We start from the raw sequence: 25,395 nt of genomic DNA on the forward strand, positions 1-25,395 counted from the left end.
TTCCCCCCCAGAGCAAAGCACCCCCCAGCACCCACCTCCCCCCAAAGCAGCCCCTTTTCCCTATCTCTCCATGGCCCCTTCTGTCTCCCCCGAGCACACCCCTCCCCCCCAAAGCAGCCCCCTATCCCTCTCCCTGTCTCTCCATGGCCCCTTCTGTCTTCCCCCCAGAGCAAAGCTGTTTGCCCCAAGCACACCCCTCCCCCCAAAGCAGCCCCCTTTCCTTCTCCCGCTGACTCTCTCTGGCCCCCTTTCTCTGTCTGTCTTTCTGTCCCTCTCCCTGCCCCTGTGACTTTCTTTCTTTCTGTCTCCCTCCCTCCCGCTGTCTGTCTGTAATTTTTCCCCATTTCCCTGTGCAGCAGCATAAGGGGTTAGGGAGTTTCTCAGGCTGGCAAACTGTCCTCTCCTCTCCCTAATGCTCCTCCTATGCTTTCCTTTTCTTTTCTCTTCCTCCTTCACCATCCCCTCCTCTTTGTCCTCTCTCTCTCTTTCTCTGCTTTTCTCCTCCTCTCCGATTTTCTTCTTCTACCTTGCCTCTCCTCCACCCTTACGGGTGCTAGAATATATGTGTGTGTGTGTGTGTGTGTCTGTCTTTATTTCTTTCTCTCTCTCTCCTTAGCCGCTTTCTTTCTTTCTTTTTCCTTGGCTGCCCATCACCACCCCTTGCCTGCTCCCCCTGTCCATTCTCCCTTCCTTTTACCTCCCCTATGTCCACTACTACCCCTTCACTGCTCTCCTTATGCAGCAGCAGCCCTTCTCCCTTTGTTTTACCTCCCCCCTGTCCAGCAGCACCTCTTTCCTTCTCCCCCCTATCCAGCAGTAGGCATCCCTTCCTTTTTCTCCCTCCTCCTCCTTCTTATCCCTATGATACACTTACCTTGCTCTGCCCCTGATCAGAGGGTCCCGACAGCCGCCCAGTTGCACCCATTGGAAAAGTTCCCTCTGCCACATCCCGCACCCCCCCCCTGACTTTCTTTCTGTCTCTGGCCCCTTTTGTCTGTCTGTCTTTCTATGTATCTCCCTGCCCGTGTCTTTCTTCTTTTCTTTCTGTCTCCCTTCCTCCCTCTGTCTGTCTGTCTGTCCAAAGCAGCATTCCCTCCCCCTCCTTTTCCCTCCCTCCACACCAGTTCCCTGTGCAACAGCATTAGCGTTTCCTCTACCCCACTTTCCCTTCCCGCGGGGCCAACTACAAACCTGGTGATTCCAACAGAGTGTGCAACAGTCTTCACACACTGCTTCGGGTCCTTCTACTGCCCTTATTTGCTCTGCCGCGTCTCTGATGACATCAGAGCTACAGCTAGCTAGCTACAGCTCAAGGAAAACGGACGCACGCTTAGGAAGTGCGCATGCGTGGCATACCGTTTTATTATATTATAGATAGATAGATAATGACCGGGGTTGCCATTCAACAAATTACGTACAATTGGAAAAACTGGAGTAGACTAAACTATAATTTTTGGTGGAATTCCCTAAGTCATATATATAAAATGGAAAGATATATTGCAATACAGCGAGGGTGTTTTAGAAAATTTCAAGATGTGTGGGAGCCATTAACAAAATATTGCAATGATTAAATGATTCTTTCCTCTTGATTTACAGGTTCAATTATGAGGGGGGAGGGGGGATAATTTTATTATTTTATTAATAATAATAATAACTTTATTCTTGTATACCGCCATACCCAGGGAGTTCTAGGTGGTTCACATCAATTAAACAAAGTTTAATAAGAAATTACAATAAACTAGAATTACAAGTAATGTAGATATTCAGGTGAGTACCGTACTCTGCCCTATAACGTCCTCTGGAATTGCATTCCAGGTGTCCACTTTACACAACGTGTGGTGGACACCTGGAATGCAATTCCAGAGGACGTTATAGGGCAGAGTACGGAACTGGGGTTTAAGAAAGGATTGGACAAATTCCTGCTGGAAAAGGGGATAGAGGAGTATAGATAGAAATTTACTGCACAGGTCCTGGACCTGTTGGGCCGCCACGTGAGCGGACTGCTGGGCGCGATGGACCTCAGGTCTGACCCAGCGGAGGCATTTCTTATGTTCTTAGGTGAGCATGAGGAGGGGAGTTTTTACAACAGATAAACAAAATTTAACAAGAACTTACAATTGATCATAATTACAAACAATGAGGTGGTTAAGGTGAGCATGAGAGGGGGGGTTGTACAGGTCATTGGAGGTAGTGAGATGGGGGGGAATAAAAAAAAAGGGGGGGGGGGGACCGGGAGAGTTGGGTCGTTTGAGGGAGGGGTGAGAGAAGTGGAAGAGAGGGGATTAGGGATTTTGAGCGTGGAATAAATGAGTTTTGAGTATTTTTTGGAAATCCAGGTAGGAGTGGGCCTTGAGCAGAATTTGGGCTAGCCAAGGGTTCTGTTTGGCTGCCTGGAAGGCGAAGGTTTTGTCGAAGAACCTTTTGAGGTGGCATAGTTTTAGGGAGGGGAAGGCGAAAAGAGTGATTCTGTGGGAGTTCTTTTTGTTGCAGTTCAGGTTGAAATGTGGGGTGAGGTAGCTCGGAGATAGACCAAAAACAGTTTTGTAGCAGAAGCAAGCAAACTTGAATAGGATTCTAGATTCAAGGGGTAGCCAATGTAGTTTGTGGTAAAAAGGGATGATGTGTTCCCATTTGTTTAAGCCAAATATAAGGCGAACGGCGGTGTTCTGGATCAGTTTCAGTCTCCTGATGGTTTTCTTCGTGGAGGCCAGATAAATGATGTTGCAGTAGTCTAGGATGCTGAGAATGGAGGATTGTATCAACAGGCGGAATGAGGTGTCGTTTAAGTATTTTTTTATGGTGCGTAGTTTCCAAAGTACTGCAATGCATTTCCTGACAGTAATATCAGTATGTTTTTCCAGGGATAGATGTTTGTCTAGGGTGACTCCCAATACTTTTAAGGTTTGTTCGAGGGGGAAGGCCATACCTTTCACTTGGATTGTGGTGTCTTTGATTTGTCGTTGGGGGTAGCTAGGAAGAATTTGGTTTTGTCAGGATTTAATTTTAGTCTGCGGGATAGCATCCAGAGTTCTATCTGAGTAAGTGAGTTTGAAAAAGAGGTGAGCAACTGGTTAGTGGGATGACTATTGTAATGTCATCTGCATAGATGAAGAATTTGAACTTGAGGTTTTGCAGGAGGTTTCCCAGGGAGGCGAGGTAGATGTTAAACAGGGTGGGGGAGAGGGGGGAGCCCTGTGGAACCCCACAGGCATTATTCCAGCTGTATGAGAGAGAGTCATTCTTGAATACCCTGTATGATCTATTTTTAAAAAAAACACGGAACCAATTGAGGACCTGGCCAGAGATGCCGATGTAGGCAAGGCAGTCTAGGAGGATGGAGTGGTCGCCAAGGTTGAATGCACTGCTAAGGTCAAGTTGTACGATCAGGGCACTGGTGAGCGCAGGTGGTCGAGTAGAGCGGCTATGATGGTCTCGGTGCTGTGGTCCGGGCGGAAGCCTGATTGGTTGTCATTTAAGATACTGAATTTTTCTAGGTATTTGGTGATTTCGGCATTTACTAGCCCTTCTGCTATTTTGCTGAACAGCGGGATGCTCGCGATAAGTCTGTAGTTAGACGGGGTGTTGAGTGGCTCTTTTGTGTTTTTTATAATAGGAGTTATTATATGGCCTTGTTCTGCCGGGAAATTTCCTGTGGATAGTGACAGGTTTACCCATGCCAACATATTGGCTTTGAAATGAGTTGGTGCGGTTTTCATGATGTTTGGGGGAAAGGTGTCCAGTCTGCAGAAGGCTTTGGTATATTTATTGTAATATTTGTTGAAGGTTTGCCAGTCGATGGTAGTAAAGTGGTTCCAGCTTAGGTTCGTTCTGGATCCAGAGTCGGGTTTAGATGTGTCGGAGTCTGCGAGAATAGGATAGTTTCCGTGGGGATTGGCTGAGGTTGTTATCGATGATCTTAGTTTTTGTATTTTGGAGTTAAAGAAATCTGCTAGGGTGTCGGCGGATAAAGTGGGTTCTTCATGGTTGTCGATGAGTGTCTCGAGGTTGTAGAGGTCATTGACCAGTTTTAAAAGGTTTTTACTGTTGGTGGAGACATTGCCAATTTTGTGGGCATAAAAGTCTTTTCGTTTCTCCTTGGTGAGGTTTTTGTAAATTTTGAGTTTTAGTCTCCAGGCAGCTCTGTGTTCCTGGGTACCGGACTTAATCCATCGTCTTTCGGATTTTCTTAGGTCCTTTTTTATTAGTAGCAACTCTGTGTCAAACCAGCCTTCCAGGTTTGAAGATCTGATTCTGCGGGATTTTAAGGGGGCTATTTCATCTAGGATGTTAGTGCTGTCTTTGATCCAGGAGGTCATGAATAGTTCTGTTTCTTCGTTTTGATTTTTGATAGTCTCATAGTGGGACCAGAATTCTTCGGGGTTGATCTTCCCTCTAGTAGTGTGAGTTTTTTTTGGTTCTTGTTTTGTTATTTTTGTAAGGGGATTGTTGGTAATCAATGGAGAAGTTACAAAGTCTATGATTGGACCATAGGGAGTCTGTCCAGTTATCCTGTTTCCAATAGAATTTGGGGTGGGTTGGCGTATTGGTGGAGAATGTCGCCAGGTCCAGCTGATGGCCTCTTAGGTGAGTTCTGACTGGAGGGGGTATGAAGTATCCGAGTTGGGAGATGAGTGACAAAAAGTCAGATGTTTTTGGTTGGTCTGTTAGCTCTAAGTGAATGTTGATGTCACCACATAATAGGTTGTAAGGATTTGCTAATGAGCTCATCAGTAGGAATTCAGCAAAGTCTTCTTTGGCTAGGTTCCATTTTTTTGGTGGGACGTAGACTAGAGTGATGGTCAGGGGGAGGCTAAGGACTTTGAAGTTAGTGAGATAGATAGTAATTCTAGGTTTGGGGAGGATTTGGAGCTCATAACAGTGCAATTTAAGTGGTCTCTAAATATTATTGCTAATCCTCCTCCTCTTCCCCAGGTTCTGGCAAGGGATAGAATCTTGAAGCCTGGGGGAAGGCAGTCTTTGATAATTATATCGTTGTCTGATAACAACCAGGTTTCTGTGAGTAGAACAAGGTCTGGGTTAGATTCATTCAGCCAATCTTTGATCAGTAAGGATTTGTTCCTCATTGATCTTATGTTCAGGTAGTAGCCTTGTAGGTTCTGGTAGTTGGTGTGGTCAGTAGGGAAGTGATGGGAATAGGTTAGATTTTTTAGAGGTCGTTGTTTGTTATTGTGAGTCTTAGTAGATCTGTGGTGGGGAGGGGGAGGGATTAGGAGTGGGCCTATAGCTGGATGATCATATGAAGTATGGTGTCTGAATGTGGAGTGTTTGGGGTTTGCTACGCGGTATGTGGTATAGTGAACTGGGATAGGGGCCGCGTAAAGAGGGTCGGCTGTGCAGATTCTGATACTGATTAGGTAGAGTAAGAGCAATGCAGTGCATTGTTGAAAGTTAGGTCGGGCCATGGTAGGGCCTGTCTAGCTAAACAACACGTAGCTGGCTGTACAAAGAATGTCCAGGCTATCAATTTTCTCAGGTGACAGGATGACTGGCTAGTTATTAGTCACACAATGCTGAAGTTACAGGTTGCAATAACAAGTTTCTAGGCTAAGATTGCTGCAGTAGATGTGCGAGGTTACAATGATTTCGCCAGGCTACAGGGTGCTAGCTTGTTGCAAGGCTAAAATTTAAGGGCTACCGTTTGCTACGAAGGTTTTACAAGGTTATAGAAGTGATGCAAGGCTGCAGATTGCTACAATGTTACAAGCTACAGAATGCTACATTGATTTTGAGAGGCTACAGAGTTATTTCTAGGCTACATATTGCTACAATGAGTAAGCTAGAGTGAAGATAGCTACAGTGTTGCAAGGGCTGCAGACTGCTAGAGTGGATTATAAGACTATAGACTGTTTGGATTATTTAACAGCTATTTTAATGTTATGCAAAGGTTATACAGAGTTAGCTATAGTCATTTTTGAGATACTTACCAATCTAGATTGTCGTGAATTGTATCGCAGTAACAGGTTGACCAGTTTGTAGTCAGACTGGGTAGAGCCGTCAGGTCATGCTGTGGAGATCAATTATTGTCGCTGTTAAAGGGGAACAGTGAGTTTGGTTTAGAGGCTTCTGAGTCGGGGCTCAAGCGCTTCAGCACAGCCGCCTCACAGAGGCGCTTCCCATAGGCTTGAATCCTACAGAGCTGGTCTCTTGCAGGCTCGTAGGGGGGCGGAGCAGTGCTCCCACGCTCCTCTCCGCTTGTGGCTGGGGTGAAAAAAGTCTCCCATCAGTGGGGGAGGCTTGAATCCTACGGAGCTGGTCTCTTGCAGGCTCGGAGGGGGGCGGAGCAGTGCTCCCACGCTCCTCTCCGCTTGTGGCTGGGGTGAAAAAAGTCTCCCGTCGGTGGGGGAGGCTTGAATCCTACGGAGCTGATCTCTTGCAGGCTCGGAGGGGGGCGGAGCAGGGCTCCCACGCTCCTCTCCGCTTGTGGCTGGGGTGAAAAAAGTCTCCCGTCGGTGGGGGAGGCTTGAATCCTATAGAGCTGGTCTCTTGCAGGCTCGGAGGAGGGCGGAGCAGTGCTCCCATGCTCCTCTCCGCTTGTGGCAGTTACTGATATCTGCCACGAGAGCCCATGACAGAAATCAGCTACTGAACTTCTTAAACAACCCCACTCTTTAAATAAACCTCCACTTTAAATCCCTTTACAAATAAACTATCTTTTACCAGACATCTCCTACCCTTGGAAGTATTATTTTCTGGTTTTTCCCTTTCTTGTCAAAAGCCTGGTGTGAGGCACAGGATCCTGCACGCGACCGCAGAACGGCTTTGCCTCGAGCCGTTTTTAGGCAAACCGGGCTGCTTTTTCAGCTCCCGGGCCTTCCTTCTTTCCTGGAGTGCTGCCGCGTATATTGTACATTGTATTTGATTATATAATAGGAAGGGTTGGGGAGGTGGGGGTTAATAGCATTTTATGTGTACTCTTGATGACTATTAAGTGATATATTTATGATCTACTTGTTATATTATATTGATGCACTTATTGTACGTTTAAAAATGAATAAAGAATTAAATAACAAAAGAAAATAATTAAATAAAAAAAATAATTTAAGCACATCCTGGGGGTCACTCAAAGCTACTGATTACATAAAGCTCCATTTTTCTTAAAATTGGCTATTCTTGCTTAATGGAGCAAATTTCTTGGTATTATAGTGATAACTGTTTTCACACTCAGCAATGATGCATTAATAAAAAGACATTTTATGCAAAACATCTAGCAGTATTTTATTAAATGAACCTTCAATATTACATTACATTACATTAATGACTTCTATTCCGCCTGTACCTTGCAGTTCTAAGCGGATTACAACAAAAAGATAACTGGACATTTCCAGGAAGAGGAATACAATTAAAGACGTTGGGCCTAATACATCAAAACGATAGCTGGACGTTTTCAGGAAGAGGAATACAGTTAAAGGTGTTAGGTCTAAATCACATTTTGAAGGGAGGATCCTAAGAGGGGGAGAGAGTGGAGAAGAGTGGGGTTAGGAAATTAGGATGAATTTCTTGAATAGTATGGTTTTGATTTCTTTTCGAAAAGCTTTGAGGTCAGTTGAAGCTGTCAGTAGGTTGGTGATGGAGGGGTCCAATTTAGCTGCATGTGTTGCTAGTAGGTTGTCGTACATCTTTTTGCGCTTAGTTCCTTTATAAGGGGGGTAGGAGAAAGGGGACTGGGTTCTCCTTTGTCTGGAAGAGAGGTTCCTATTTAGGCGGTTGTTTAAGTGGGAGGGTGCCGTTCCGTTTAATGTTTTCAATATCTGCACTTTATTGTGGAAATAATGAAAATTTTACAGATTTTGCTAATAGCTAAACATGTATACTTTGGTAGTTATCTACCCATGGCATTCCAAACACTCAAGCATTCAATTTCGCCTTGAGAGGGTTAGGATAAAGCCTGTGATGCTGTTCAACTCCTTGCCAACAAGGACTCACGCAGTTTTTCAACTTTAGTTTTTTCTGAACAACCTTAGCAATATAGTTTTAAAAAGTTACTTTTACTGATGCATTCAGGATCCTACTAATCAGATCAGAAAATAAGAGGCTCTAGCGCTTTCCTAGTGATACCAGTTAGCTGGGTTTTTAGGTTATCCATACTGAATATGCCCGAGATGATTTTATATACTGGCTCTCCATTTATGCACACATATATATGTGGCCCACTAAGTGAAAAGGTATCAAATACAAATAAAAACTATAAAAGTTTGAAGGGGCAACTTTCATTTTTGAAAGTTTATGCAATATAGGGACAGTAAAATGGGACTATGTAATATTTTTCAAGTTCCATAGCCTAAAAAAATGCAGATTCCTAAAATGGGGTAGGTGATTTCTAGGGTTAAATTCTTTATCGTTGATAAACATTTCTAATTTTTTAAAAGATATAGTCCATATAGGAGGCTGAAATTTTGCAGGATTGTGTAGTTGATAGCCATCTATCTATCTTGTGGTATAAATAAGTCACATACCTTGTGTTTGGTACCTTTTCACTCAATGGGCCATATATATAGTGAAAATGCAACTAGCTGCAGGATCATGAGAACAGTTTTGGACGCACAGGTTTAGATAAATGAAAGTACAGTGGTGCCTCACACAACGAACTTAATTGGTTCCAGGAGCAAGTTTGTTATGTGAAACGTTCGTTATGTGAAACGCGTTTTCCCATAGGAATACATGTAAAAAAAAATAATTCGTTCTGCAGCATAAAATATGCTAAGATGACATAAAAAAAGATACATTTTTGGTTATTATTTTTATTTAGATACATCTAAAAACATAATTGTTTTTTAAAACAACACACATTTTTTAAATTTAAAGACAGACTAAGTAGAGTCTAATTTTACAGTGAGAGAGGGCAGAGTCTCAGCGGCAAAAACTGGGACTTAACTGTTCATTTTTTTTTTTCTACCGTGTTTCCCCGATGATAAGGCAGGGCCATCAAATAAGACAGCCCCCCCTTTTTAGAAAAAAATGTAAAATAAGGCACCCCCCCCGCAAATAAGCCACCCACCGATACCTGCGCTTACCCGAATCGGGTGGTACGGTGGGTGACTCCGTGTGGTCCCTGGCACCCCCGACACGATCGGGGCAAGAGGGAGCTCAAGCCCTCTTGCCCCCCCGACTCCCCGACACGATCGGGGCAAGAGGGAGCCCAAGCCCTCTTGCCCCCCGACTCCCCGACACGATCGGGGCAAGAGGGAGCCCAAGCCCTCTTGCCCCCCGACTCCCCGACACGATCGGGGCAAGAGGGAGCCCAAGCCCTCTTGCCCCCCCGACTCCCCGACACGATCGGGGCAAGAGGGAGCCCAAGCCCTCTTGCCCCGCCGATTCCCCAACTCCCCGACAATATCGGGCCAGGAGGGAGCCCAAGTCCTCCTGGCCACGGCGACCCCCTAACCCCACCCTGCACTACATTACGGGCAGGAGGGATCCCAGGCCCTCCTGCCCTCGACGCAAACCCCCCCTCCCCCCAACGAACGCCCCCCCCCAAGAACCTCCGACCGCCCCCCCCAGCCGACCCGCGACCCCCCTGGCCGACCCCCACGACACCCCCAACCCCTTCCCCGTACCTTTCTGTAGTTGGCCGGACAGACGGGAGCCAAACCCGCCTGTCCGGCAGGCAGCCAACGACGGAATGAGGCCGGATTGGCCCATCCGTCCCAAAGCTCCGCCTACTGGTGGGGCCTAAGGCGCCTGGGCCAATCAGAATAGGCCCGGGAGCCTTAGGTCCCTCCTGGGGGCAGGGCCTGAGGCACATGGTCGGGTTGGGCCCATGTGCCTCAGGCCCCGCCCCCAGGAGGGACCTAAGGCTCCCGGGCCTATTCTGATTGGCCCAGGCGCCTTAGGCCCCACCAGTAGGCGGAGCTTTGGGACGGATGGGCCAATCCGGCCTCATTCCGTCGTTGGCTGCCTGCCGGACAGGCGGGTTTGGCTCCCGTCTGTCCGGCCAACTACAGAAAGGTACGGGGAAGGGGGTTGGGGGTGTCGTGGGGGTCGGCCAGGGGGGTCGCGGGTCGGCTGGGGGGCGGTCGGAGGTTCTTGGGGGGGGCGGTCGTTGGGGGGAGGGGGGGTTTGCGTCGAGGGCAGGAGGGCCTGGGATCCCTCCTGCCCGTAATGTAGTGCAGGGTGGGGTTAGGGGGTCGCCGTGGCCAGGAGGACTTGGGCTCCCTCCTGGCCCGATCGTGTCGGGGAGTCGGGGGGGCAAGAGGGCTTGGGCTCCCTCTTGCCCCGATCGTGTCGGGGAGTCGGGGGGGCAAGAGGGCTTGAGCTCCCTCTTGCCCCGATCGTGTCGGGGAGTCGGGGGGGCAAGAGGGCTTGAGCTCCCTCTTGCCCCGATCGTGTCGGGGAGTCGGGGGGGCAAGAGGGCTTGGGCTCCCTCTTGCCCCGATCGTGTCGGGGAGTCGGGGGGGCAAGAGGGCTTGGGCTCCCTCTTGCCCCGATCGTGTCGGGGAGTCGGGGGGGGGGCAAGAGGGAGCCAGGCGGAGAGAGGGCAGTTAAGCGCAGTGCCTGCGCGGAAGGATGCAGCTCGGGCGACTTCGTTGTGTGAAACGAAGTTCGTTGTACGAATCAAGACATAAAGTTCGTTGTGCGCAGCGTTCGCTGTGCGAGGCGTCCGTTATGCGAGGCACCACTGTAAATGGAAAAAATAAATGAGGGTCAAGCCCACAATTTTAAGGGCACAGCCAACTCCCCATAACAGCTTTATCCATGGGACAGGGAAGGAAGGCTGGCTACAGATTTAATTCCTCTATCATTACTGACTAAAGGAAACTCCCATACTAATTGGAGCAAGACATATATTCCCATCAGGACACATAATAGGGTCTAAAATTCCATGATTTTACAAAATAAAAGGATTGCAAACCAAACAAAAGAAAAACAGAACAAGATTTTATTGTCTAAAGTCAGCAGAACAATGAGCAATTCATCTGTACAAAGTACACAACAGCACAACTTTTAAATACAATCTGAGAACAAACTTCCCAGAATTCACAGTCCCCAAGACGACAGGAGATACCAGAAGAATGATGAACCAATGTCCAGGTAACCAAAAAAAAAAATCTGGTTAAAAAATGGAGCAGGCTCCAAAGAGAGTCCAGAGTAAAATTGTAGGGTACGAGGCAATATTTTTCCAATAAGTCACAATGGCATTTTGTTGCCCTCAATGCTTATTTTAACAGCATGAGCAGATTTGCACTTTTTGCGGATATCAGTGAACTTGCGCATCTGTTTGTCTAGTCTGCTCACTCCTTTCTTGGCACTCCCTTGGAACTGTAGCCAAAAAAAAAAAATACCAGTCAGCTAGGATTTCAGAATACTCACAACAAATATACATTCAAATAAATCTGCATAGTGGGTATCCAATTTATGCAACTATCTCTTATGCATTTTCACTGTAGACAGCATAACGGGTGCTGAGGACAGATTTGGGAACCACTAAAAATAACCTATTTATGCTAAAAGACACTGCTAAAATAACTGCAACAGTACCATGACAAGAGACAGGGTGATTTGCGAATTCACTTCAATTCCCTTCCTCATGTTACAAAGCTACTTACCTGTACAAGGTATTCTCCAAGGGCAGCAGAACTTGAATGATCATACATGGGTTTGCATCAATGCCAAAGCCATATGCAGAAAAACAGCACCCCCAACAACTCTTTGTAGAAGCCTTTCAGCTATCTAACCAGGCATTCCCACCTGCCACAGTCATACAGTACCTCTTCAGTTTATTACTAGCTAAGTAAATGGATCTCTTTGGGGAAGTGGGAGAGTTAAAAGGATTCAAGTCCAGTGTTCTCCCCAGGGCCTTACAGCCGGGCGCTGCACCCGGCCGATTTAGATGACCGCCCAGCTAATCCTGCTGCTGCTGCCGCCGATGCTCCTTCCCGGGCTGACTCGCCGCTGAAAATTTTGTTTGATGCCTGCCTTTTTTTTTTTTTTTTTGCCAGCATGCTTTTACTTGCTTCGGGCCTTCCTGTTGCCGGGTCCTGCCTAATTTCTGTTTCTGTGAAGGCAGGACCCGGCAGCGAGGAAGGCCCGAAGCAAGTAAAAGCAGTAAGTTGTAAGCTTCCCTCCGGAGCTCTGTGTGCATGCCGGCTTCCCTTCTCTTCCGTCCCCCCCACGGGACGCAACTTCCGGTTTCGGAGAGAAGGGAAGCCAGCACGCACACAGAGCCCCGGAGGGAAGCTTACAACTTACTGCTTTTACTTGCTTCGGGCCTTCCTCGCTGCCGGGTTCTGCCTTCACAGAAACAGAAAGTAGGCAGGACCCGGCAAAGAGGAAGGCCCGAAGCAAGTAAAAGCAGCAAGTTGTAAGCTTCCCTCCATCACTGATCTATGAAAGATAGGTCAGCGATGGAGGGAAGCTTACAACTTGCCTAGCGACTACCGAGTTTGTGAACTTGGAAGAGAAATGCTGTTGCTAAACCAAATAGGGGAGGGGAGGGGGAAGAAAAATATTCTGCTGCTGCACCCATTTTGGGGGGAAGGGAAGAGAAATGTTGCTGCTGACCCAATTTTTTTTTGGGGGGGGAGGGGGAAGAGAAAAGCTGGTGCACCCAATTTGGGGAGGAAGAGAAAAGCTGCTGCTGCACCCAATTGGGGAGGGAAAGAAAAGTGCAGCAGCAGCACCCAATTGGGGAGGGGGAGGGGAAGAGAAGTGTTGCAGCTGCACCCAATTGGGGAGGGGGAGGGGAAGAGAAGTGCTGCTGCAGCAGCACCTAATTGGGGAGAGAGAGGGGAGAAGGAAGATTAGGGAAGGGAGAGGAGAGGCAAGAGATGCCAAGACCATGGGAGGGAGGGAAAGGAAAGGAGCTACCAGACCCTGGGGGGGGGGAAAGATGTCAGCGCATATGGGGGAGGAGGGAGATGCTAGGGCATGGGGAAGAGAAGGGAAGGAGATAGAGATGCCAGACCATGGGGTAGAGTGAGAAGAAAGGAAGGAAAGAAGAGAGAGATGCCAGAGCAAAGGGGAGGGGTGAAACTGAAATGAATCATGTACAAAGGAGAGAAAGGGCACAGGATATACAGTTTATTGAAGGGACATAGAAAGAGGGAAGATGCCATATAGAACAGAAAAAGGGCGGACACTGGATGGAAAGGGCAGAGAGGGTGGACAGAGAATGCAAGGGGCAGAGAGAGGGTGGATAGTAGATGGAAAGGGTAGAGAGAGAGAGAGAGGGCAGAGGCTGGGTGGAAGAGGCAAAGAGAGGACAGATGTTGCATGGAAGGGAGCGAGGATAAACGCTGAAGAGAAGATAATTAAAGCAGAAACGACAAAAGGCAGAAAAAAATTTTTTGTTGTTGCTTTACGTAGAATCAAGTAGTATTGTAACTGTATTAATTAAAGTTTATAAATAGGAAATTGAAATAAGGCAGTTTTTTTGGGACTAAACTCCTTTCCTCAGGTCAGGACAGGATACCATAACAGCAGGGGTGCCCAAATGGTCGATCGCAATCAACCAGTAGATCACAAAGGCAATGTGAGTCGATTGCTTTGCCTTTGCAATCTTTTTCTTCCTGCCTCACCGAGCCAGGCCAGGCGCCAGACTCACAAGACTTCACCTCTGACGTCAATTCTGACGTCAGTGAGGTAGTTCTGGGCCTGCCAATCGCTGCCTGGCTGGCCTGGAACTTCCTCTCTGACGTTAGAATTGACGTCAGAGGTAAAGTCTTGTGAGTCCGGCGCTTGTCCTAGCATCTCCCTCCTGGCCTAGCTCAGGGAAGCAGCAGGGAGAAATCGGTGTGGTGGCTTAGGGGGTAGGGAAAGAATGGGGGAAGTGGATAAATCGGCGTGATGGCTTGGGGGGGACAGGGGGAGAGAGAAAGAAAGGCAGAAATAAAGAGGGGGAAGGGGGAGAGAGAAACAGGCAGTCAGGGGGGAGAGAGAAAGAAAGAGAGACAGAAAGAAAAGGGAAGTGGCAGAAAGAAATAAATATTGGATTTACAGTCAGAAGAAGGAAGTGCAACCAGAGACTCATGAAATCACCAGACAAAAAGGTAGGAAAAATGATTTTATTTTCAATTTAGTGATCAAAATGTGTCCATTTTGAGAATTTATATCTGCTGTCTATATTTTGCACTATGGCCCACTTATACTAAACGCAATAGCGATTTTTAGCGCAGGGAGTCTATGAGCATCGAGAGCAGTGCAGGGCATTCAATTCCCTGCGCTAAAAAACACTATTGTGGTTTAGTAAAAAGGGAGGGGGTATATTTGTTTATTTTTGTACAGTTGTTCCTGAGGTGACATTGCATAAAGTCATCTGCCTTGACCTCTTTGAAAACTCACGGAATATAAATGATAATTGATATTTTCTCTGCGTTCAATGTGCTTTGTGTTTTTTTAAATTTTATTGTTGGTAGATCATTTTGACTTGGTTATTTTAAAAGTAGCTCACAAGCCCAAAAAGTGTGGGCACTCCTGCTGTAGAGCCATTCTTGTATGACTGGATGAGCTATATTTATCTTTTTTTTTTAGTTGTTTAAATTCATGCAGAAATAAATGGCTAAATTAAACCTAATGACTTCATTAACGCCTTTCTCTTTTTTAAACCTCTATATCAGGGGTCTCAAAGTCCCTCCTTGAGGGCTGCAATCCAGTCAGGTTTTCAGGATTTCCCCAATGAATATGCATGAGATCTATGTGCATGCACTGCTTTCAATGCATATTCATTGGGGAAATCCTGAAAACCCAACTGGATTGCGGCCCTCAAGGAGGGACTTTGAGATCCCTGCTCTATACCATTTGAAAGAGGGCAAATAACTAATTATTCCCTTCTAGCACTGTATGCTTCTTAAATTAAGTAAAAATATTCTGGCACAAGTGTCAAACCTTAAAAAAGGCAGTCATATTGAGCATTGGAAAATAATAATAATTAACTAATAAAAATAGTACACATTTAGGGCTTCTTTTACTAAGTTGCGAAAATAGTTTTAGCGTGTGCTTAGCACACACAGAATTACCACACGCGCTAGACGCTAATGCCAGCATTGAGCTGGCATTAGTTTTCCTGTGTAGCGCAGGAGTTTGCGCGTGCTAAAAATGTTAGCGCACCTTAGTAAAAGAGGGGGTTAATTTTCCCCACCGCCAAATTTTCCCATCGCGCCCCACCCAGCTACTTTTTCATGCCACCCGGCTGGAAAAAATGTCTGGGGAGAACACTGAAGTCAGAGAACACTTGCTACAAGCAACTTGGTTTTCTCCAAAACATGCAGGACTATAAATGTTCATGCACAGGATTCCCTAGCTACAGGCTGCCTTCAACAGAAAAAGAGAAAAGAATATAGAAGTAGCATCGAAAGAGACAAACACCAATTTGTTTTGGTGGCATCAGGCTGCTTTTCGGTTTCTTTCTTGGTTTTATTATTATTATTATTTTTTTTGAAAAGCAGCCTGGAGGGATGGGAAGGGATTCTATTCTCCAAGCAGACTCTAGAGCAGTGTTTCTCAACTCAGTCCTGGAGTACCTCCCTTACCAGTCAGGTTTTCAAGATATCCACAACGAAAATGCATGAAAGACATTTGCATATAATGGAGGCAGTGTATGCAAATCAAGTTTATGTAAAGCCAATGTGGATATCCTGAAAACCTGACTGAGTCGAGAAACACTGCTCTAGAGCAGTGGTTCCCAACCCTGTCCTGGAGGACCACCAGGCCAATCGGGTTTTCAGGCTAGCCCTAATGAATATGCATGAGAGAGATTTGCATAGAATGGAAGTGAAAGGCATGCAAATCTGCTCCATGCATATTCATTAGGGCTAGCCTGAAAACCCGATTGGCCTGGTGTTCCTCCAGGACAGGGTTGGGAACCACTGCTCTAGAGGACTGTCTGTCTGTTACTGTTGCATCAACAGTCCTGCTTTAGACATTAATGAGATGTAAATGCATAGCAGATGTCCAAGTCACAGCTCTGCAAATCTCTTCTACAGAGGCTCATTTCAAGTGGGCTACAAATGCAGACATAACTCAACATCATCAGCTGACCCTCCAAAGCCAACTCTGTGTGGGTATAACTGAAGGAAATGCAGTTTGCTAGCCAACTGGGAAGTATGCATCTGCCAAAAGCAGTCTCTATCCTGTTTTGAGTCAAAAGAAACAAAACACTGGGTGGACTTTCTCTGGGCTTTTATCTGCTCCAGATAGAAGGCTAAAGTTCTCTTGCAATCCAATATATGCAGAATCCTTTCACCTTCAGGGGCATGTAGTTTTAAAAAAAGGACTATTGACTAATTAAGATGGAATACTGACACAACTTTAGGAGGAAACTTTGATCAGTGTACAAAACCACTATGCATTTAAAAACTTGATATAAGGCAGATCAGTTACTAAGGCCTGGAGCTAATTTTACATGTTAAAGAAACTGTCACCAAAAATACAACCTTCGGGGTCATGCACTTCATGCGAGTATCTAGTGCAGACACGGGCAAACTAAGGCCTGCGGGCCACATCCTGCCCGTTTAGTTTTTTAATCTGGCCCGCTGTCCATCCGAACCCCGCCGACCGCGTTGGGCCAGCAGCTGCTTCGCAGCCTTCTCTTGTCGGGGAATTCCCTCTGCCGCATCACTGATGATGTTATCAGTAACGGGGCACACAGAAGGCCCTGACGAGAGAAGGCAGCTAATCAGCTTGTTTAAAGTGCTGCAGGCCTGACGCTGCTCTGGAGGGAGGTATGTAGGGCTCGCAGTTGGCGGGGTTTGGATGGGAGGGAAGGATGGAGGGTCAGCGGGGGCGGGTGCTCAAGGGTTCTGCTGCACAAGGGATGGGAGGGAGGGAAGGATGGAAGCTGGGCAAGGGTTCTGCTGCACGAGGTATGGGAGGGAGGGAAGGATAGAAGCTGGGCAAGGGTTCTGCTACACAGAGGGATAGAAAGATGCTCTTGGTCCGACCCCTCTGTCAAATTTAAGAACCCATTGTGGCCCACGAGTCAAAGAGTTTGCCCACTCCTGATCTAGTGGCTCAAAGGGAACTTTCAAAAGCTTGGTAAGAACACTGAGGGTCAATGAGAAGTTTTAAAAATAAACAACACAAAAGGGGAAAACAACAAACAATCTGCTGTAGGTTGAATCAGAGAAGTGCAGTACTAAAAATATAGATAACTTTAACTGATAAGGAGAAATTAAGTTCTTATCTGCTAATTTTCTTTCTGTTAGCCTGTAGACCGGTATAGTCCTTACAAATGGTTTATATTTCACTGTGACCAGCAGGTGGAGACTGAGACCAAAACTTGTATATGAGGATAGGCTCCACCCTACCCCTTAAGTCTGCTGAATAGCCAAGCAGAACCTAGGAAATACTAAACTGAGAACAGTAAACATACTCCAAACAGGAGTGTAAAACAACAAACATGGAAACAACTGTTGGAACACGTATAGAAACTAAAAACCAGGCATATAAAAAGTCCCCACATTTCACCAGCTAAGCCATTGCCACTGTTCTTATATCTTCCCGGCCCTAGAAAAATACTAGAACCCGCAGAAAAAACTCAAAATCTGCACGGGAGCAAAACCCCACAATCACCGCATAAAGACAGATAGGGTGGGTGACCTTACCGGTCTACAGGCTAATAGAAAGAAAATTAGCTGGTAAGAACCTAATTTCTCCTTCTGTACTGCCTGGTAGACCGGTATAGTCCTTATGAATGGGACGTACCAAAGCAGTATCCATCAAGGTTGGAACCCTCCGAAGGGCCGACACCAGAACACGCTCACCAAATACCGACGTACCTGAACATCCACACGATAGTGTCTGACAAAGGAATGCAGAGAAGACCGAACTGCAACCTTGCAAATATCCACTGGAGGAACTAAAGAAGACTCAGCCCAAGAAACTACCTGACCCCGAGTGGATTGAACCTTGAGAAATTTAGGAATAGGCTTTTTCTGAAGAAGGTATACGGAAGCAATAGTCTTCTTAATCAAGTGCGCAATGGTAGCTTTGGAAGCGCCATCCCCCTTACAAGGACCCGCTAGAAGGATGGTGTTGAGATATGAACTTCGGATTTGGATCATAGAGAGGCGCTGCAGGGACTACAGGGACCAGACGGACTCCATTTGACCAGCAGAGGTAAGAACATCTTCGGACACCGACTAGCCCGCCTGCTTCGCAGGGCTTTAAACTAGGTAAGTTGGGGGAGGGGACCTACTCATATACTGGTGTGGAAAGGAACTATCCTGATGGGACGAGTCGACACTCTGTTTCCGAGGTAAGGACCCAATTTGCAAACAGTTCTCTAGGAGCCACACAGACTCAGTCAGGAATAGCCTTACAAGAACTCAGCAAATACTAAGTGTGGAGGGCCATGTATGTTAATGCACACAGTTTAGGCAATAAAATTCTAGAACTGGAAACTGAAATAAGAGATGCCAATCTGGACGTGGTGGCAATATCCAAGATTTGGTTCACGGATGCACATGGGTGGGATATGGCTATACCGGGATACAATCTACTTCGTCAGGACAGAGAAGGCAGGTTAGGTGGAGGGGTAGCACTATACATTAAAGAGGACATCAAAACCACCAGGATCACTGATGTCAAGTATACCGGGGAGTCCCTCTGGGTAAACCTGGCAAGAGGTGGCAAAAAATGCCTATATCTTGGTGTGGTATACAGACCTCCAAGACAACCGGAAGACATGGACGCAGAATTAATTGAAGACATAGAGAATATAACTCTACGGGGCGACACTGTACTGCTAGGGGACTTCAACATGCCTGATGCAGACTGGAACACATTTTCAGCAATCACCAGCAGCAACAGGAGGCTTTTGACCTCCATAAAAGGAGTACATCTCAGACAGATGGTAACGGAGCCCACTAGGGCCCAGGCAATCCTAGACCTGGTACTCACCAACGGGGAAAGCGTCTCAGAGGTCTCGGTAGGAGATACACTAGCCTCCAGTGACCATAATATGGTATGGTTCAACCTTGGGAAAGGATCCCCTAAATCAATTACAAAAACAAAGGTGCTCAAATTCCGGGGCACCGACTTCGCACGCATGGGAGATTTCGTTCATCAGACGCTGCAGGACCAAGCAGAGACCAGCAATGTTGAAACTATGTGGTCGTACCTGAAATCATCCATACACGAAGCAACTAATCACTACATAAAATCAGTAGATAAACGGCAAAGAAACAACAAACCCCAATGGTTCACTGAAGAGATCTCGCACCTCATTAAGGAGAAGAAAAAAGCATTTCTTTCCTACAAACGTACGCAGAGAAGAGAAACTAAAGTAGAATATAAGACCAGATCTGCAGCGGTCAAAACAGCAGTTAGGGAGGCCAAACTTCGAGTGGAAGAAACTCTGGCAAAAAAACATTAAAAAAGGGGACAAATCCTTCTTTAGGTATATCAGTGATAGGAAAAGGAACACAGACGGTATAGTACGCCTTAGACAACCGGACGGAAACTACACGGTGGCGGATTCAGAAAAAGCAGAACTACTAAATGAATATTTCTGCTCAGTCTTCACCTGCGAAGCACCGGGACACGGACCACAGTTGAAGGTAAAACAAGACGTGGATGACCCGTTTCAGAATTTTGAGTTCACACCTGGGGACGTCTACAACGAACTGGCAAGGCTAAAGGTAAACAAGGCCATGGGACCGGACAATTTACACCCAAGAGTGCTCAGAGAATTGAGAGATGTTCTGGCGGAACCGTTGGCAGTGCTCTTCAATCTCTCACTAAGTACGGGGAAAGTTCCGTTAGACTGGAAAACAGCCAATGTCGTTCCTCTACATAAAAAGGGTTGCAAGGCTGAGGCTGCAAACTATAGACCGGTAAGCCTCACCTCAATAGTGTGTAAACTCATGGAAACACTAATTAAGTATAAATTAGATACGATCCTGAACGAGGGAAATCTCCGGGATCCCAGTCAACATGGATTCACCAAGGGTAGGTCATGCCAGTCCAATTTTATCAGCTTCTTTGACTGGGTAACAAGAAGACTGGACTCAGGAGAGTCCTTGGACGTCGTGTACCTGGACTTCAGCAAAGCGTTTGACAGCGTCCCACACCGCAGGCTGCTGAACAAGATGAAATCGATGGGATTAGGAGAGACTCTAACTGCATGGGTTAAAGATTGGCTTAGTGGCAGACTTCAGAGGGTGGTGGTTAACGGTACCCTCTCTAAAATGTCGGACGTGACTAGCGGAGTGCCACAGGGTTCAGTCCTGGGCCCACTCCTCTTCAACATATTCATTGGGGATCTGACTCAAGGGCTTCAAGGCAAGGTAACCTTATTCGCTGATGACGCCAAATTATGCAATATAGTAAACGGCTATAATCTACAGGATGCTATGGAGCAAGACCTGCGTACTTTAGAAAATTGGTCCTCGATCTGGCAGCTGGGCTTCAACGCCAAGAAATGTAAGGTCATGCATCTCGGTAACGGAAATCCTTGCAGAACTTACACCCTGAATGGAGAAACTTTAACCAGGACTACGGCAGAACGAGACTTAGGAGTAATCATCAGTGCTGACATGAAAGCAGCCACTCGAGTGGAGAAGGCTTCATCTAAAGCACGGCAGATGATAGGTTGTATCAAGAGAAGCTTCGTCAACAGGAAGCCTGAAGTCATAATGCCATTGTACAGAGCCATGGTGAGACCTGATCTGGAATACTGTGTGCAATTCTGGAGGCCACATTACCGTAAGGATGTGCTCAGAATTGAATCAGTTCAGCGGATGGCCACCAGGATGGTCTCGGGGCTAAAGGGTCTCCCGTACGAAGAAAGACTGAGCAAATTGCAGCTCTACACTCTCGAAGAGCGTAGGGAGAGGGGAGACATGATTGAGACATTTAAATACATCACAGGACGGGTCGAGGTGGAAGATGATGTCTTTCTTCTCAAGGGACCCTCGACCACAAGAGGACATCCGCTCAAACTCAGGGGAGGGAAGTTTCGTGGAGACGCCAGGAAGTACTTCTTCACAGAGAGAGTGATTGAGCATTGGAACAAGCTTCCAGTGCAGGTAGTCGAGGCATGCAGCGTCCCAGACTTCAAGAACAAATGGGATACCTATGTGGGATCCCTACGAGGGTCATGCCAAGGGATAGAGTCACTAGGGTATGGACTTGAATGAGCAGGTCAGTAGAGTGACAGTATAATTACAATTATACTTTAGGGGGTCAGTAGACTTAAGAGGGTGGGTAAATGGTGTGGGCAGACTTGATGGGCTGTAGCCCTTATCTGCCGTCATCTTTCTATGTTTCTATGTTTCTATAAGAACAAATCCTGATTTCCTGATCTCCTGGGTCCTCTGCACATAAGAGCAAAGAACCCGACTGACATCCAACTTGCACAACTGTTTCTGCTCAGAAGATCCCTCCCGACTACTCAACACCAGGAGGACCACTACCTGATTGACATGAAAAGGAGAAACTACTTTTGGCAGAAAGGAAGGAACAGGCCACAACACGACCCACCTCTTAGAAAACTCCAGGAAGGGAGACCGAAAAGAGAAAGCCTGCAGCTCAGAACACGTCTAGCATATGTAATAGCCACCAAGAAGACCACTTTGAGGGTAATGTCCTTCAATGAGCAGGCACCCAAAGGTTCAAAAGGAGGGCACACCAGCATGGAAAGGACCAGATTTAGATCCCAAGATGGCACAGAAGGCCGCACGGGAGGCTTGAGTAATTTGGCCGCCCACAAGTAGTAAATGGTATCAGGAATGGCAGTCAAACGCTAACCATGCAGCAACCCACGAAAAGTTGACAAGGTCACAAGCTGAACTCGGAGAGAAGACCAAGCAAGACCCCCTGCATGAGAGAGATTTGCATACCAAGAAGGCAGTGCAGGAAAATCTTTCTCATGCATGTTCATTGTGGATATCCTGAAAACCTGGCCTGCCAGTAGATCTCGAGGACCGGACTTGGGCAGCCCTGATCTATACCTTCCCAGCCATTGAAGCACTCCCCAGCCCATCTTCCACCAAACGGCCATGTACAGACACAGATCGTGCAAGTCTGCCCTGTACTGGACTTAGTTATTCAATATTTACTATTATTTTCTGATTCTAGATCAGACATGAGCAACTCCTGTCCTTGCGGGCTGGAATCCAATCGGGTTTTCAGGATTTCCCCAATGAATATGCCTGAGATCTATTTGCTTGTACTGCTTTCAATGCATATTCATTGGGAAAAACCTGAAAACCCAATTGGATTCCGGCCCTCAAGGACCAGAGTTGTTCTTAGTCCTCTATGCTCATCCCATGCTTTTTTGAACTCCATCACCGTTTTCTTCTCCACCACCTCTCTCAGGAGCACATTCCAGGCATCCACCACCCTCTCCATAAAGAAGAATTTCATTACATTGCGCTTGAGTCTACCAACCCTCAACCTCAAATTATGGTTTTACCATGTTCCTTTCTCTGGAAAAGATTTTCTTCTATGTTAATACCTTTCAAGTATTTGAACATCTGAATCATATCTCCCCTGTAACTCCTTTCCACTAAGGTATACATATTCAGGGCTTCCAGTCTCTCCTCGTACGTCTTTTGGTGCAAACCTCCTATCATTTTTGTCACCCTCCTCTGGATCCCTTCAAGCCTTTTTGTGTCCTTCACCAGATACGGTCTACAAAACTGAATACAATACTCCAAGTGGGGTCTCACCAACGACCTGTACAGGGGCATCAACACCTTCGTTCTTCTACTGGTTATGCCTATCTTTATACAGCCCTGCATCCTTCTGGCAGCAGCCACCGCCTTGTCGCACTGTTTTTTCGCCTTTAGATCTTCGGACACTACCACCCAAGGTCCCTCTCCCCATCCATGCATATCAGCCTCTCACCTCCCAGCATATACAGCTACTTGCGATTATTAATCCCCAAATGCATTACTCTGCATTTCTTTACATTGAATTTTAGTTGTCAGATATTAGACCATTCCTCTAACTTTTGTAGATCTTTCTTCAAGTTTTCCACTTCCTCCTCGGTGTCTACTGTATTACAAATCTTGGTATCATCAGCAAAAAGGCAAACCTTTCCTTCTAACCCTTCAGCAATGCCACAACCATATTGAACAAGATCGGCCCCAGCACCGAACCCAGAGGGACTCCACTACTCACCCTTCTTTCCTCCGAGCATCTTCCATTAACCACAACCCTCTGGCGTATGTCAACCAGTTTCTAATCCAGTTCTCCACTTTGGGTCCTAACTTCAGCCCTTCAAGTTTGTTCAAGAGCCTCCTATGAGGAACCGTATCAAAGGCTTTGCTGAAATCTAAGTAAACTACATCTAGCATATGTCCTCGATCCAGCTCTCTGGTCACCCAATCAGGTTCGTTTGACAAGATTTATCTTTAGTAAAGTCATGTTGCCTCAGATCCTGTAACCCATTAGATTCTAGGAAGTTCACTCTCCATTTGAGAGTTCCAGATCCATGAATCAATCAGATAAGGGTGAAGTAGAATGCCCTCTTGTCGCAAAGCTGCTGTGACGACAACCTTGGTGAACGTCCGCGGCACTGTGGCCAGGCCAAAGGGAAGCGCACAGAACTGAAAGTGCTGACCCAAGATCGCAAAGCGAAGGAAATGCTGATTCGGGGCCCGAATCGGTACATGCAAGTAGGCCTCCATCAGATCGAGAGAAGTCAGATACTCCCCTGACTGAACCACCAGAATGATTGATCTCAGAGTTTCCATCCAGAAAGAAGGAACCTTGAGAGCCTTGTTGACCCCTTTCAAATCTAAGATGCGCCGAAAGGTCCCCTCTTACTTGGGCACCACAAAGTAAATCGAGTACCTGCCGGTGCAACACTCCTGAGGGGGCACAGGAACAACTGATTTGAGATCCAACAATCTCTGGAGGGTCTGGCAAAAGGCCTGCTGCTTGTACACCACCTGAGAAGTAAGAAAATGTTCTGGTAAGGTCTGGGCAAACTGCAGAGCATACCCGTCCCGAATCACCTCTAGATTTCTTCTATGTTAATACCTTTCAAGTATTTGAACATCTGAATCATATCTCCCCTGATCTGACATGATCTCTGCCCACTTTGGGTAAAATACGCACAGCTGAGTGCCCACCGGAACCAAAGTGGGTGCTGGCAAGGAGTAATTGTGCAGGATGTGCTGCTTGGGACCCGATGGGGGCATTTTCAGCCCCTCCGCGGGCCCCTCGAAGGGACTGTATGCGCCGAAAGTACCGGCCTCGGGCATGCCCAGGCGACGGAAAAGAAGGGGCCCTTTGACCAGGGTGGAAATCATGCCCCCGAGCAACACCCCCCGCCCCCGAGCTAGAGGCCGAGGCCTATCCTCAGGCAAATGAGGCACTTTAGAATCAGTTAAGGACTGAACCAGCTTGTCCAAATCCTCACCAAACAAGAAAGATCCCTTAAAGGGAAATATCGTCAACTTAGCTTTGGACACCGCGTCTGCAGACCATGCACAAAGCCAAAGGGTACGGTGGGCCACCACTTCAAAAGCCATAGACTTGGCAGAATCTCACAAGAGGTCATACATGGCATCTGAAAGATAAGAAGTACCCTTCTCAATTTTGACAACTTCCTCTTCTAGTAGTTCCTAACTTGGACCCGCTCGGCCCAGCGAAAACACACCTGAGCCACCAGCCCGCCTGGATGGCCAGAGCTGCCACATCAAAACTCTGCTTAAGGAGGGACTCCAACTTATGCTCCTCCGGGTCCTTCAAGGCAGCACCACCTTCAACAGGCACAATATGGCACTTTGAGATGGCCGAGACTATCGTGACCACCACTGTAGACTTCAGAGTGTCCCAATCCCCTTCTGGGATGGGATACAGGCGGGCCATGGAATGAGAAAAGCGAAAGGGTGCCTCTGGCACCTGCATATCCCAAATATCCTGATGCATAGGGAAAGAGCGGGAAGCAGAGCTGATCTCCCACAGCAAGGGGTCCACGTTACGCGGGTGCTCTGATACGGTATCCTCAAACTTCAACAGAGGAGACCTGAATAATCAGCTCATGAAGCTCGTCCCACTGAAAAATGCACACTACAGACAAATCCTTGCCAGTATTCGGGAGGTCAAACCCACAGCTGGCAGAATCCAGCCCCCCAAGAAGATCCTGGAGATCTCCCCAAAGATCCAGGTCCTCATCCACCTCATCGTGCTCCTCAGCATAAAAATCCTCGCCCACCCGGGGCAGCTTGGACGAGAGGCGTAGAGGGGGGGGGTCAAAACCGACGCTGTCTGGGGCCGCACCGCAGAAAACGTCGAGTGCAACCCCCCCACCTCCCGGAGTGCCACATAAATTCATGGGGGGGGGGGAACCCCCGGCGGCCCCAAGGGACACCATGCCACAGAAGGGGACCCCACCTTGCCCCTGTTTCTCTAATACAGGGGGAAGGTCACCTGAGGTAACTGAAATGAAAGAGGTGTTTCCTGCCGAAATCGGAGTTTCAGAGG

General features: G+C 47.1%; 1 protein-coding gene across 2 annotated transcripts in view; it reads right to left on the reverse strand.

Annotated features, from left to right (window-relative positions):
* Positions 1-10,874: 10,874 nt before the first annotated feature.
* IWS1 (interacts with SUPT6H, CTD assembly factor 1) overlaps positions 10,875-25,395 on the reverse strand; it is a 278,708-nt gene continuing 264,187 nt past the window's right edge. For both annotated transcript variants that reach the window (XM_033957615.1, XM_033957616.1), the window contains exon 14: positions 10,875-11,277. In XM_033957615.1, coding sequence (XP_033813506.1) covers positions 11,146-11,277 — 132 coding nt within the window. In that variant the 3' untranslated portion in view covers positions 10,875-11,145. The remainder of the gene's footprint in view (positions 11,278-25,395) is intronic.

Source organism: Geotrypetes seraphini, chromosome 9, assembly GCF_902459505.1.
Source record: "Geotrypetes seraphini chromosome 9, aGeoSer1.1, whole genome shotgun sequence".
Lineage (NCBI taxonomy): Eukaryota > Metazoa > Chordata > Amphibia > Gymnophiona > Dermophiidae > Geotrypetes > Geotrypetes seraphini.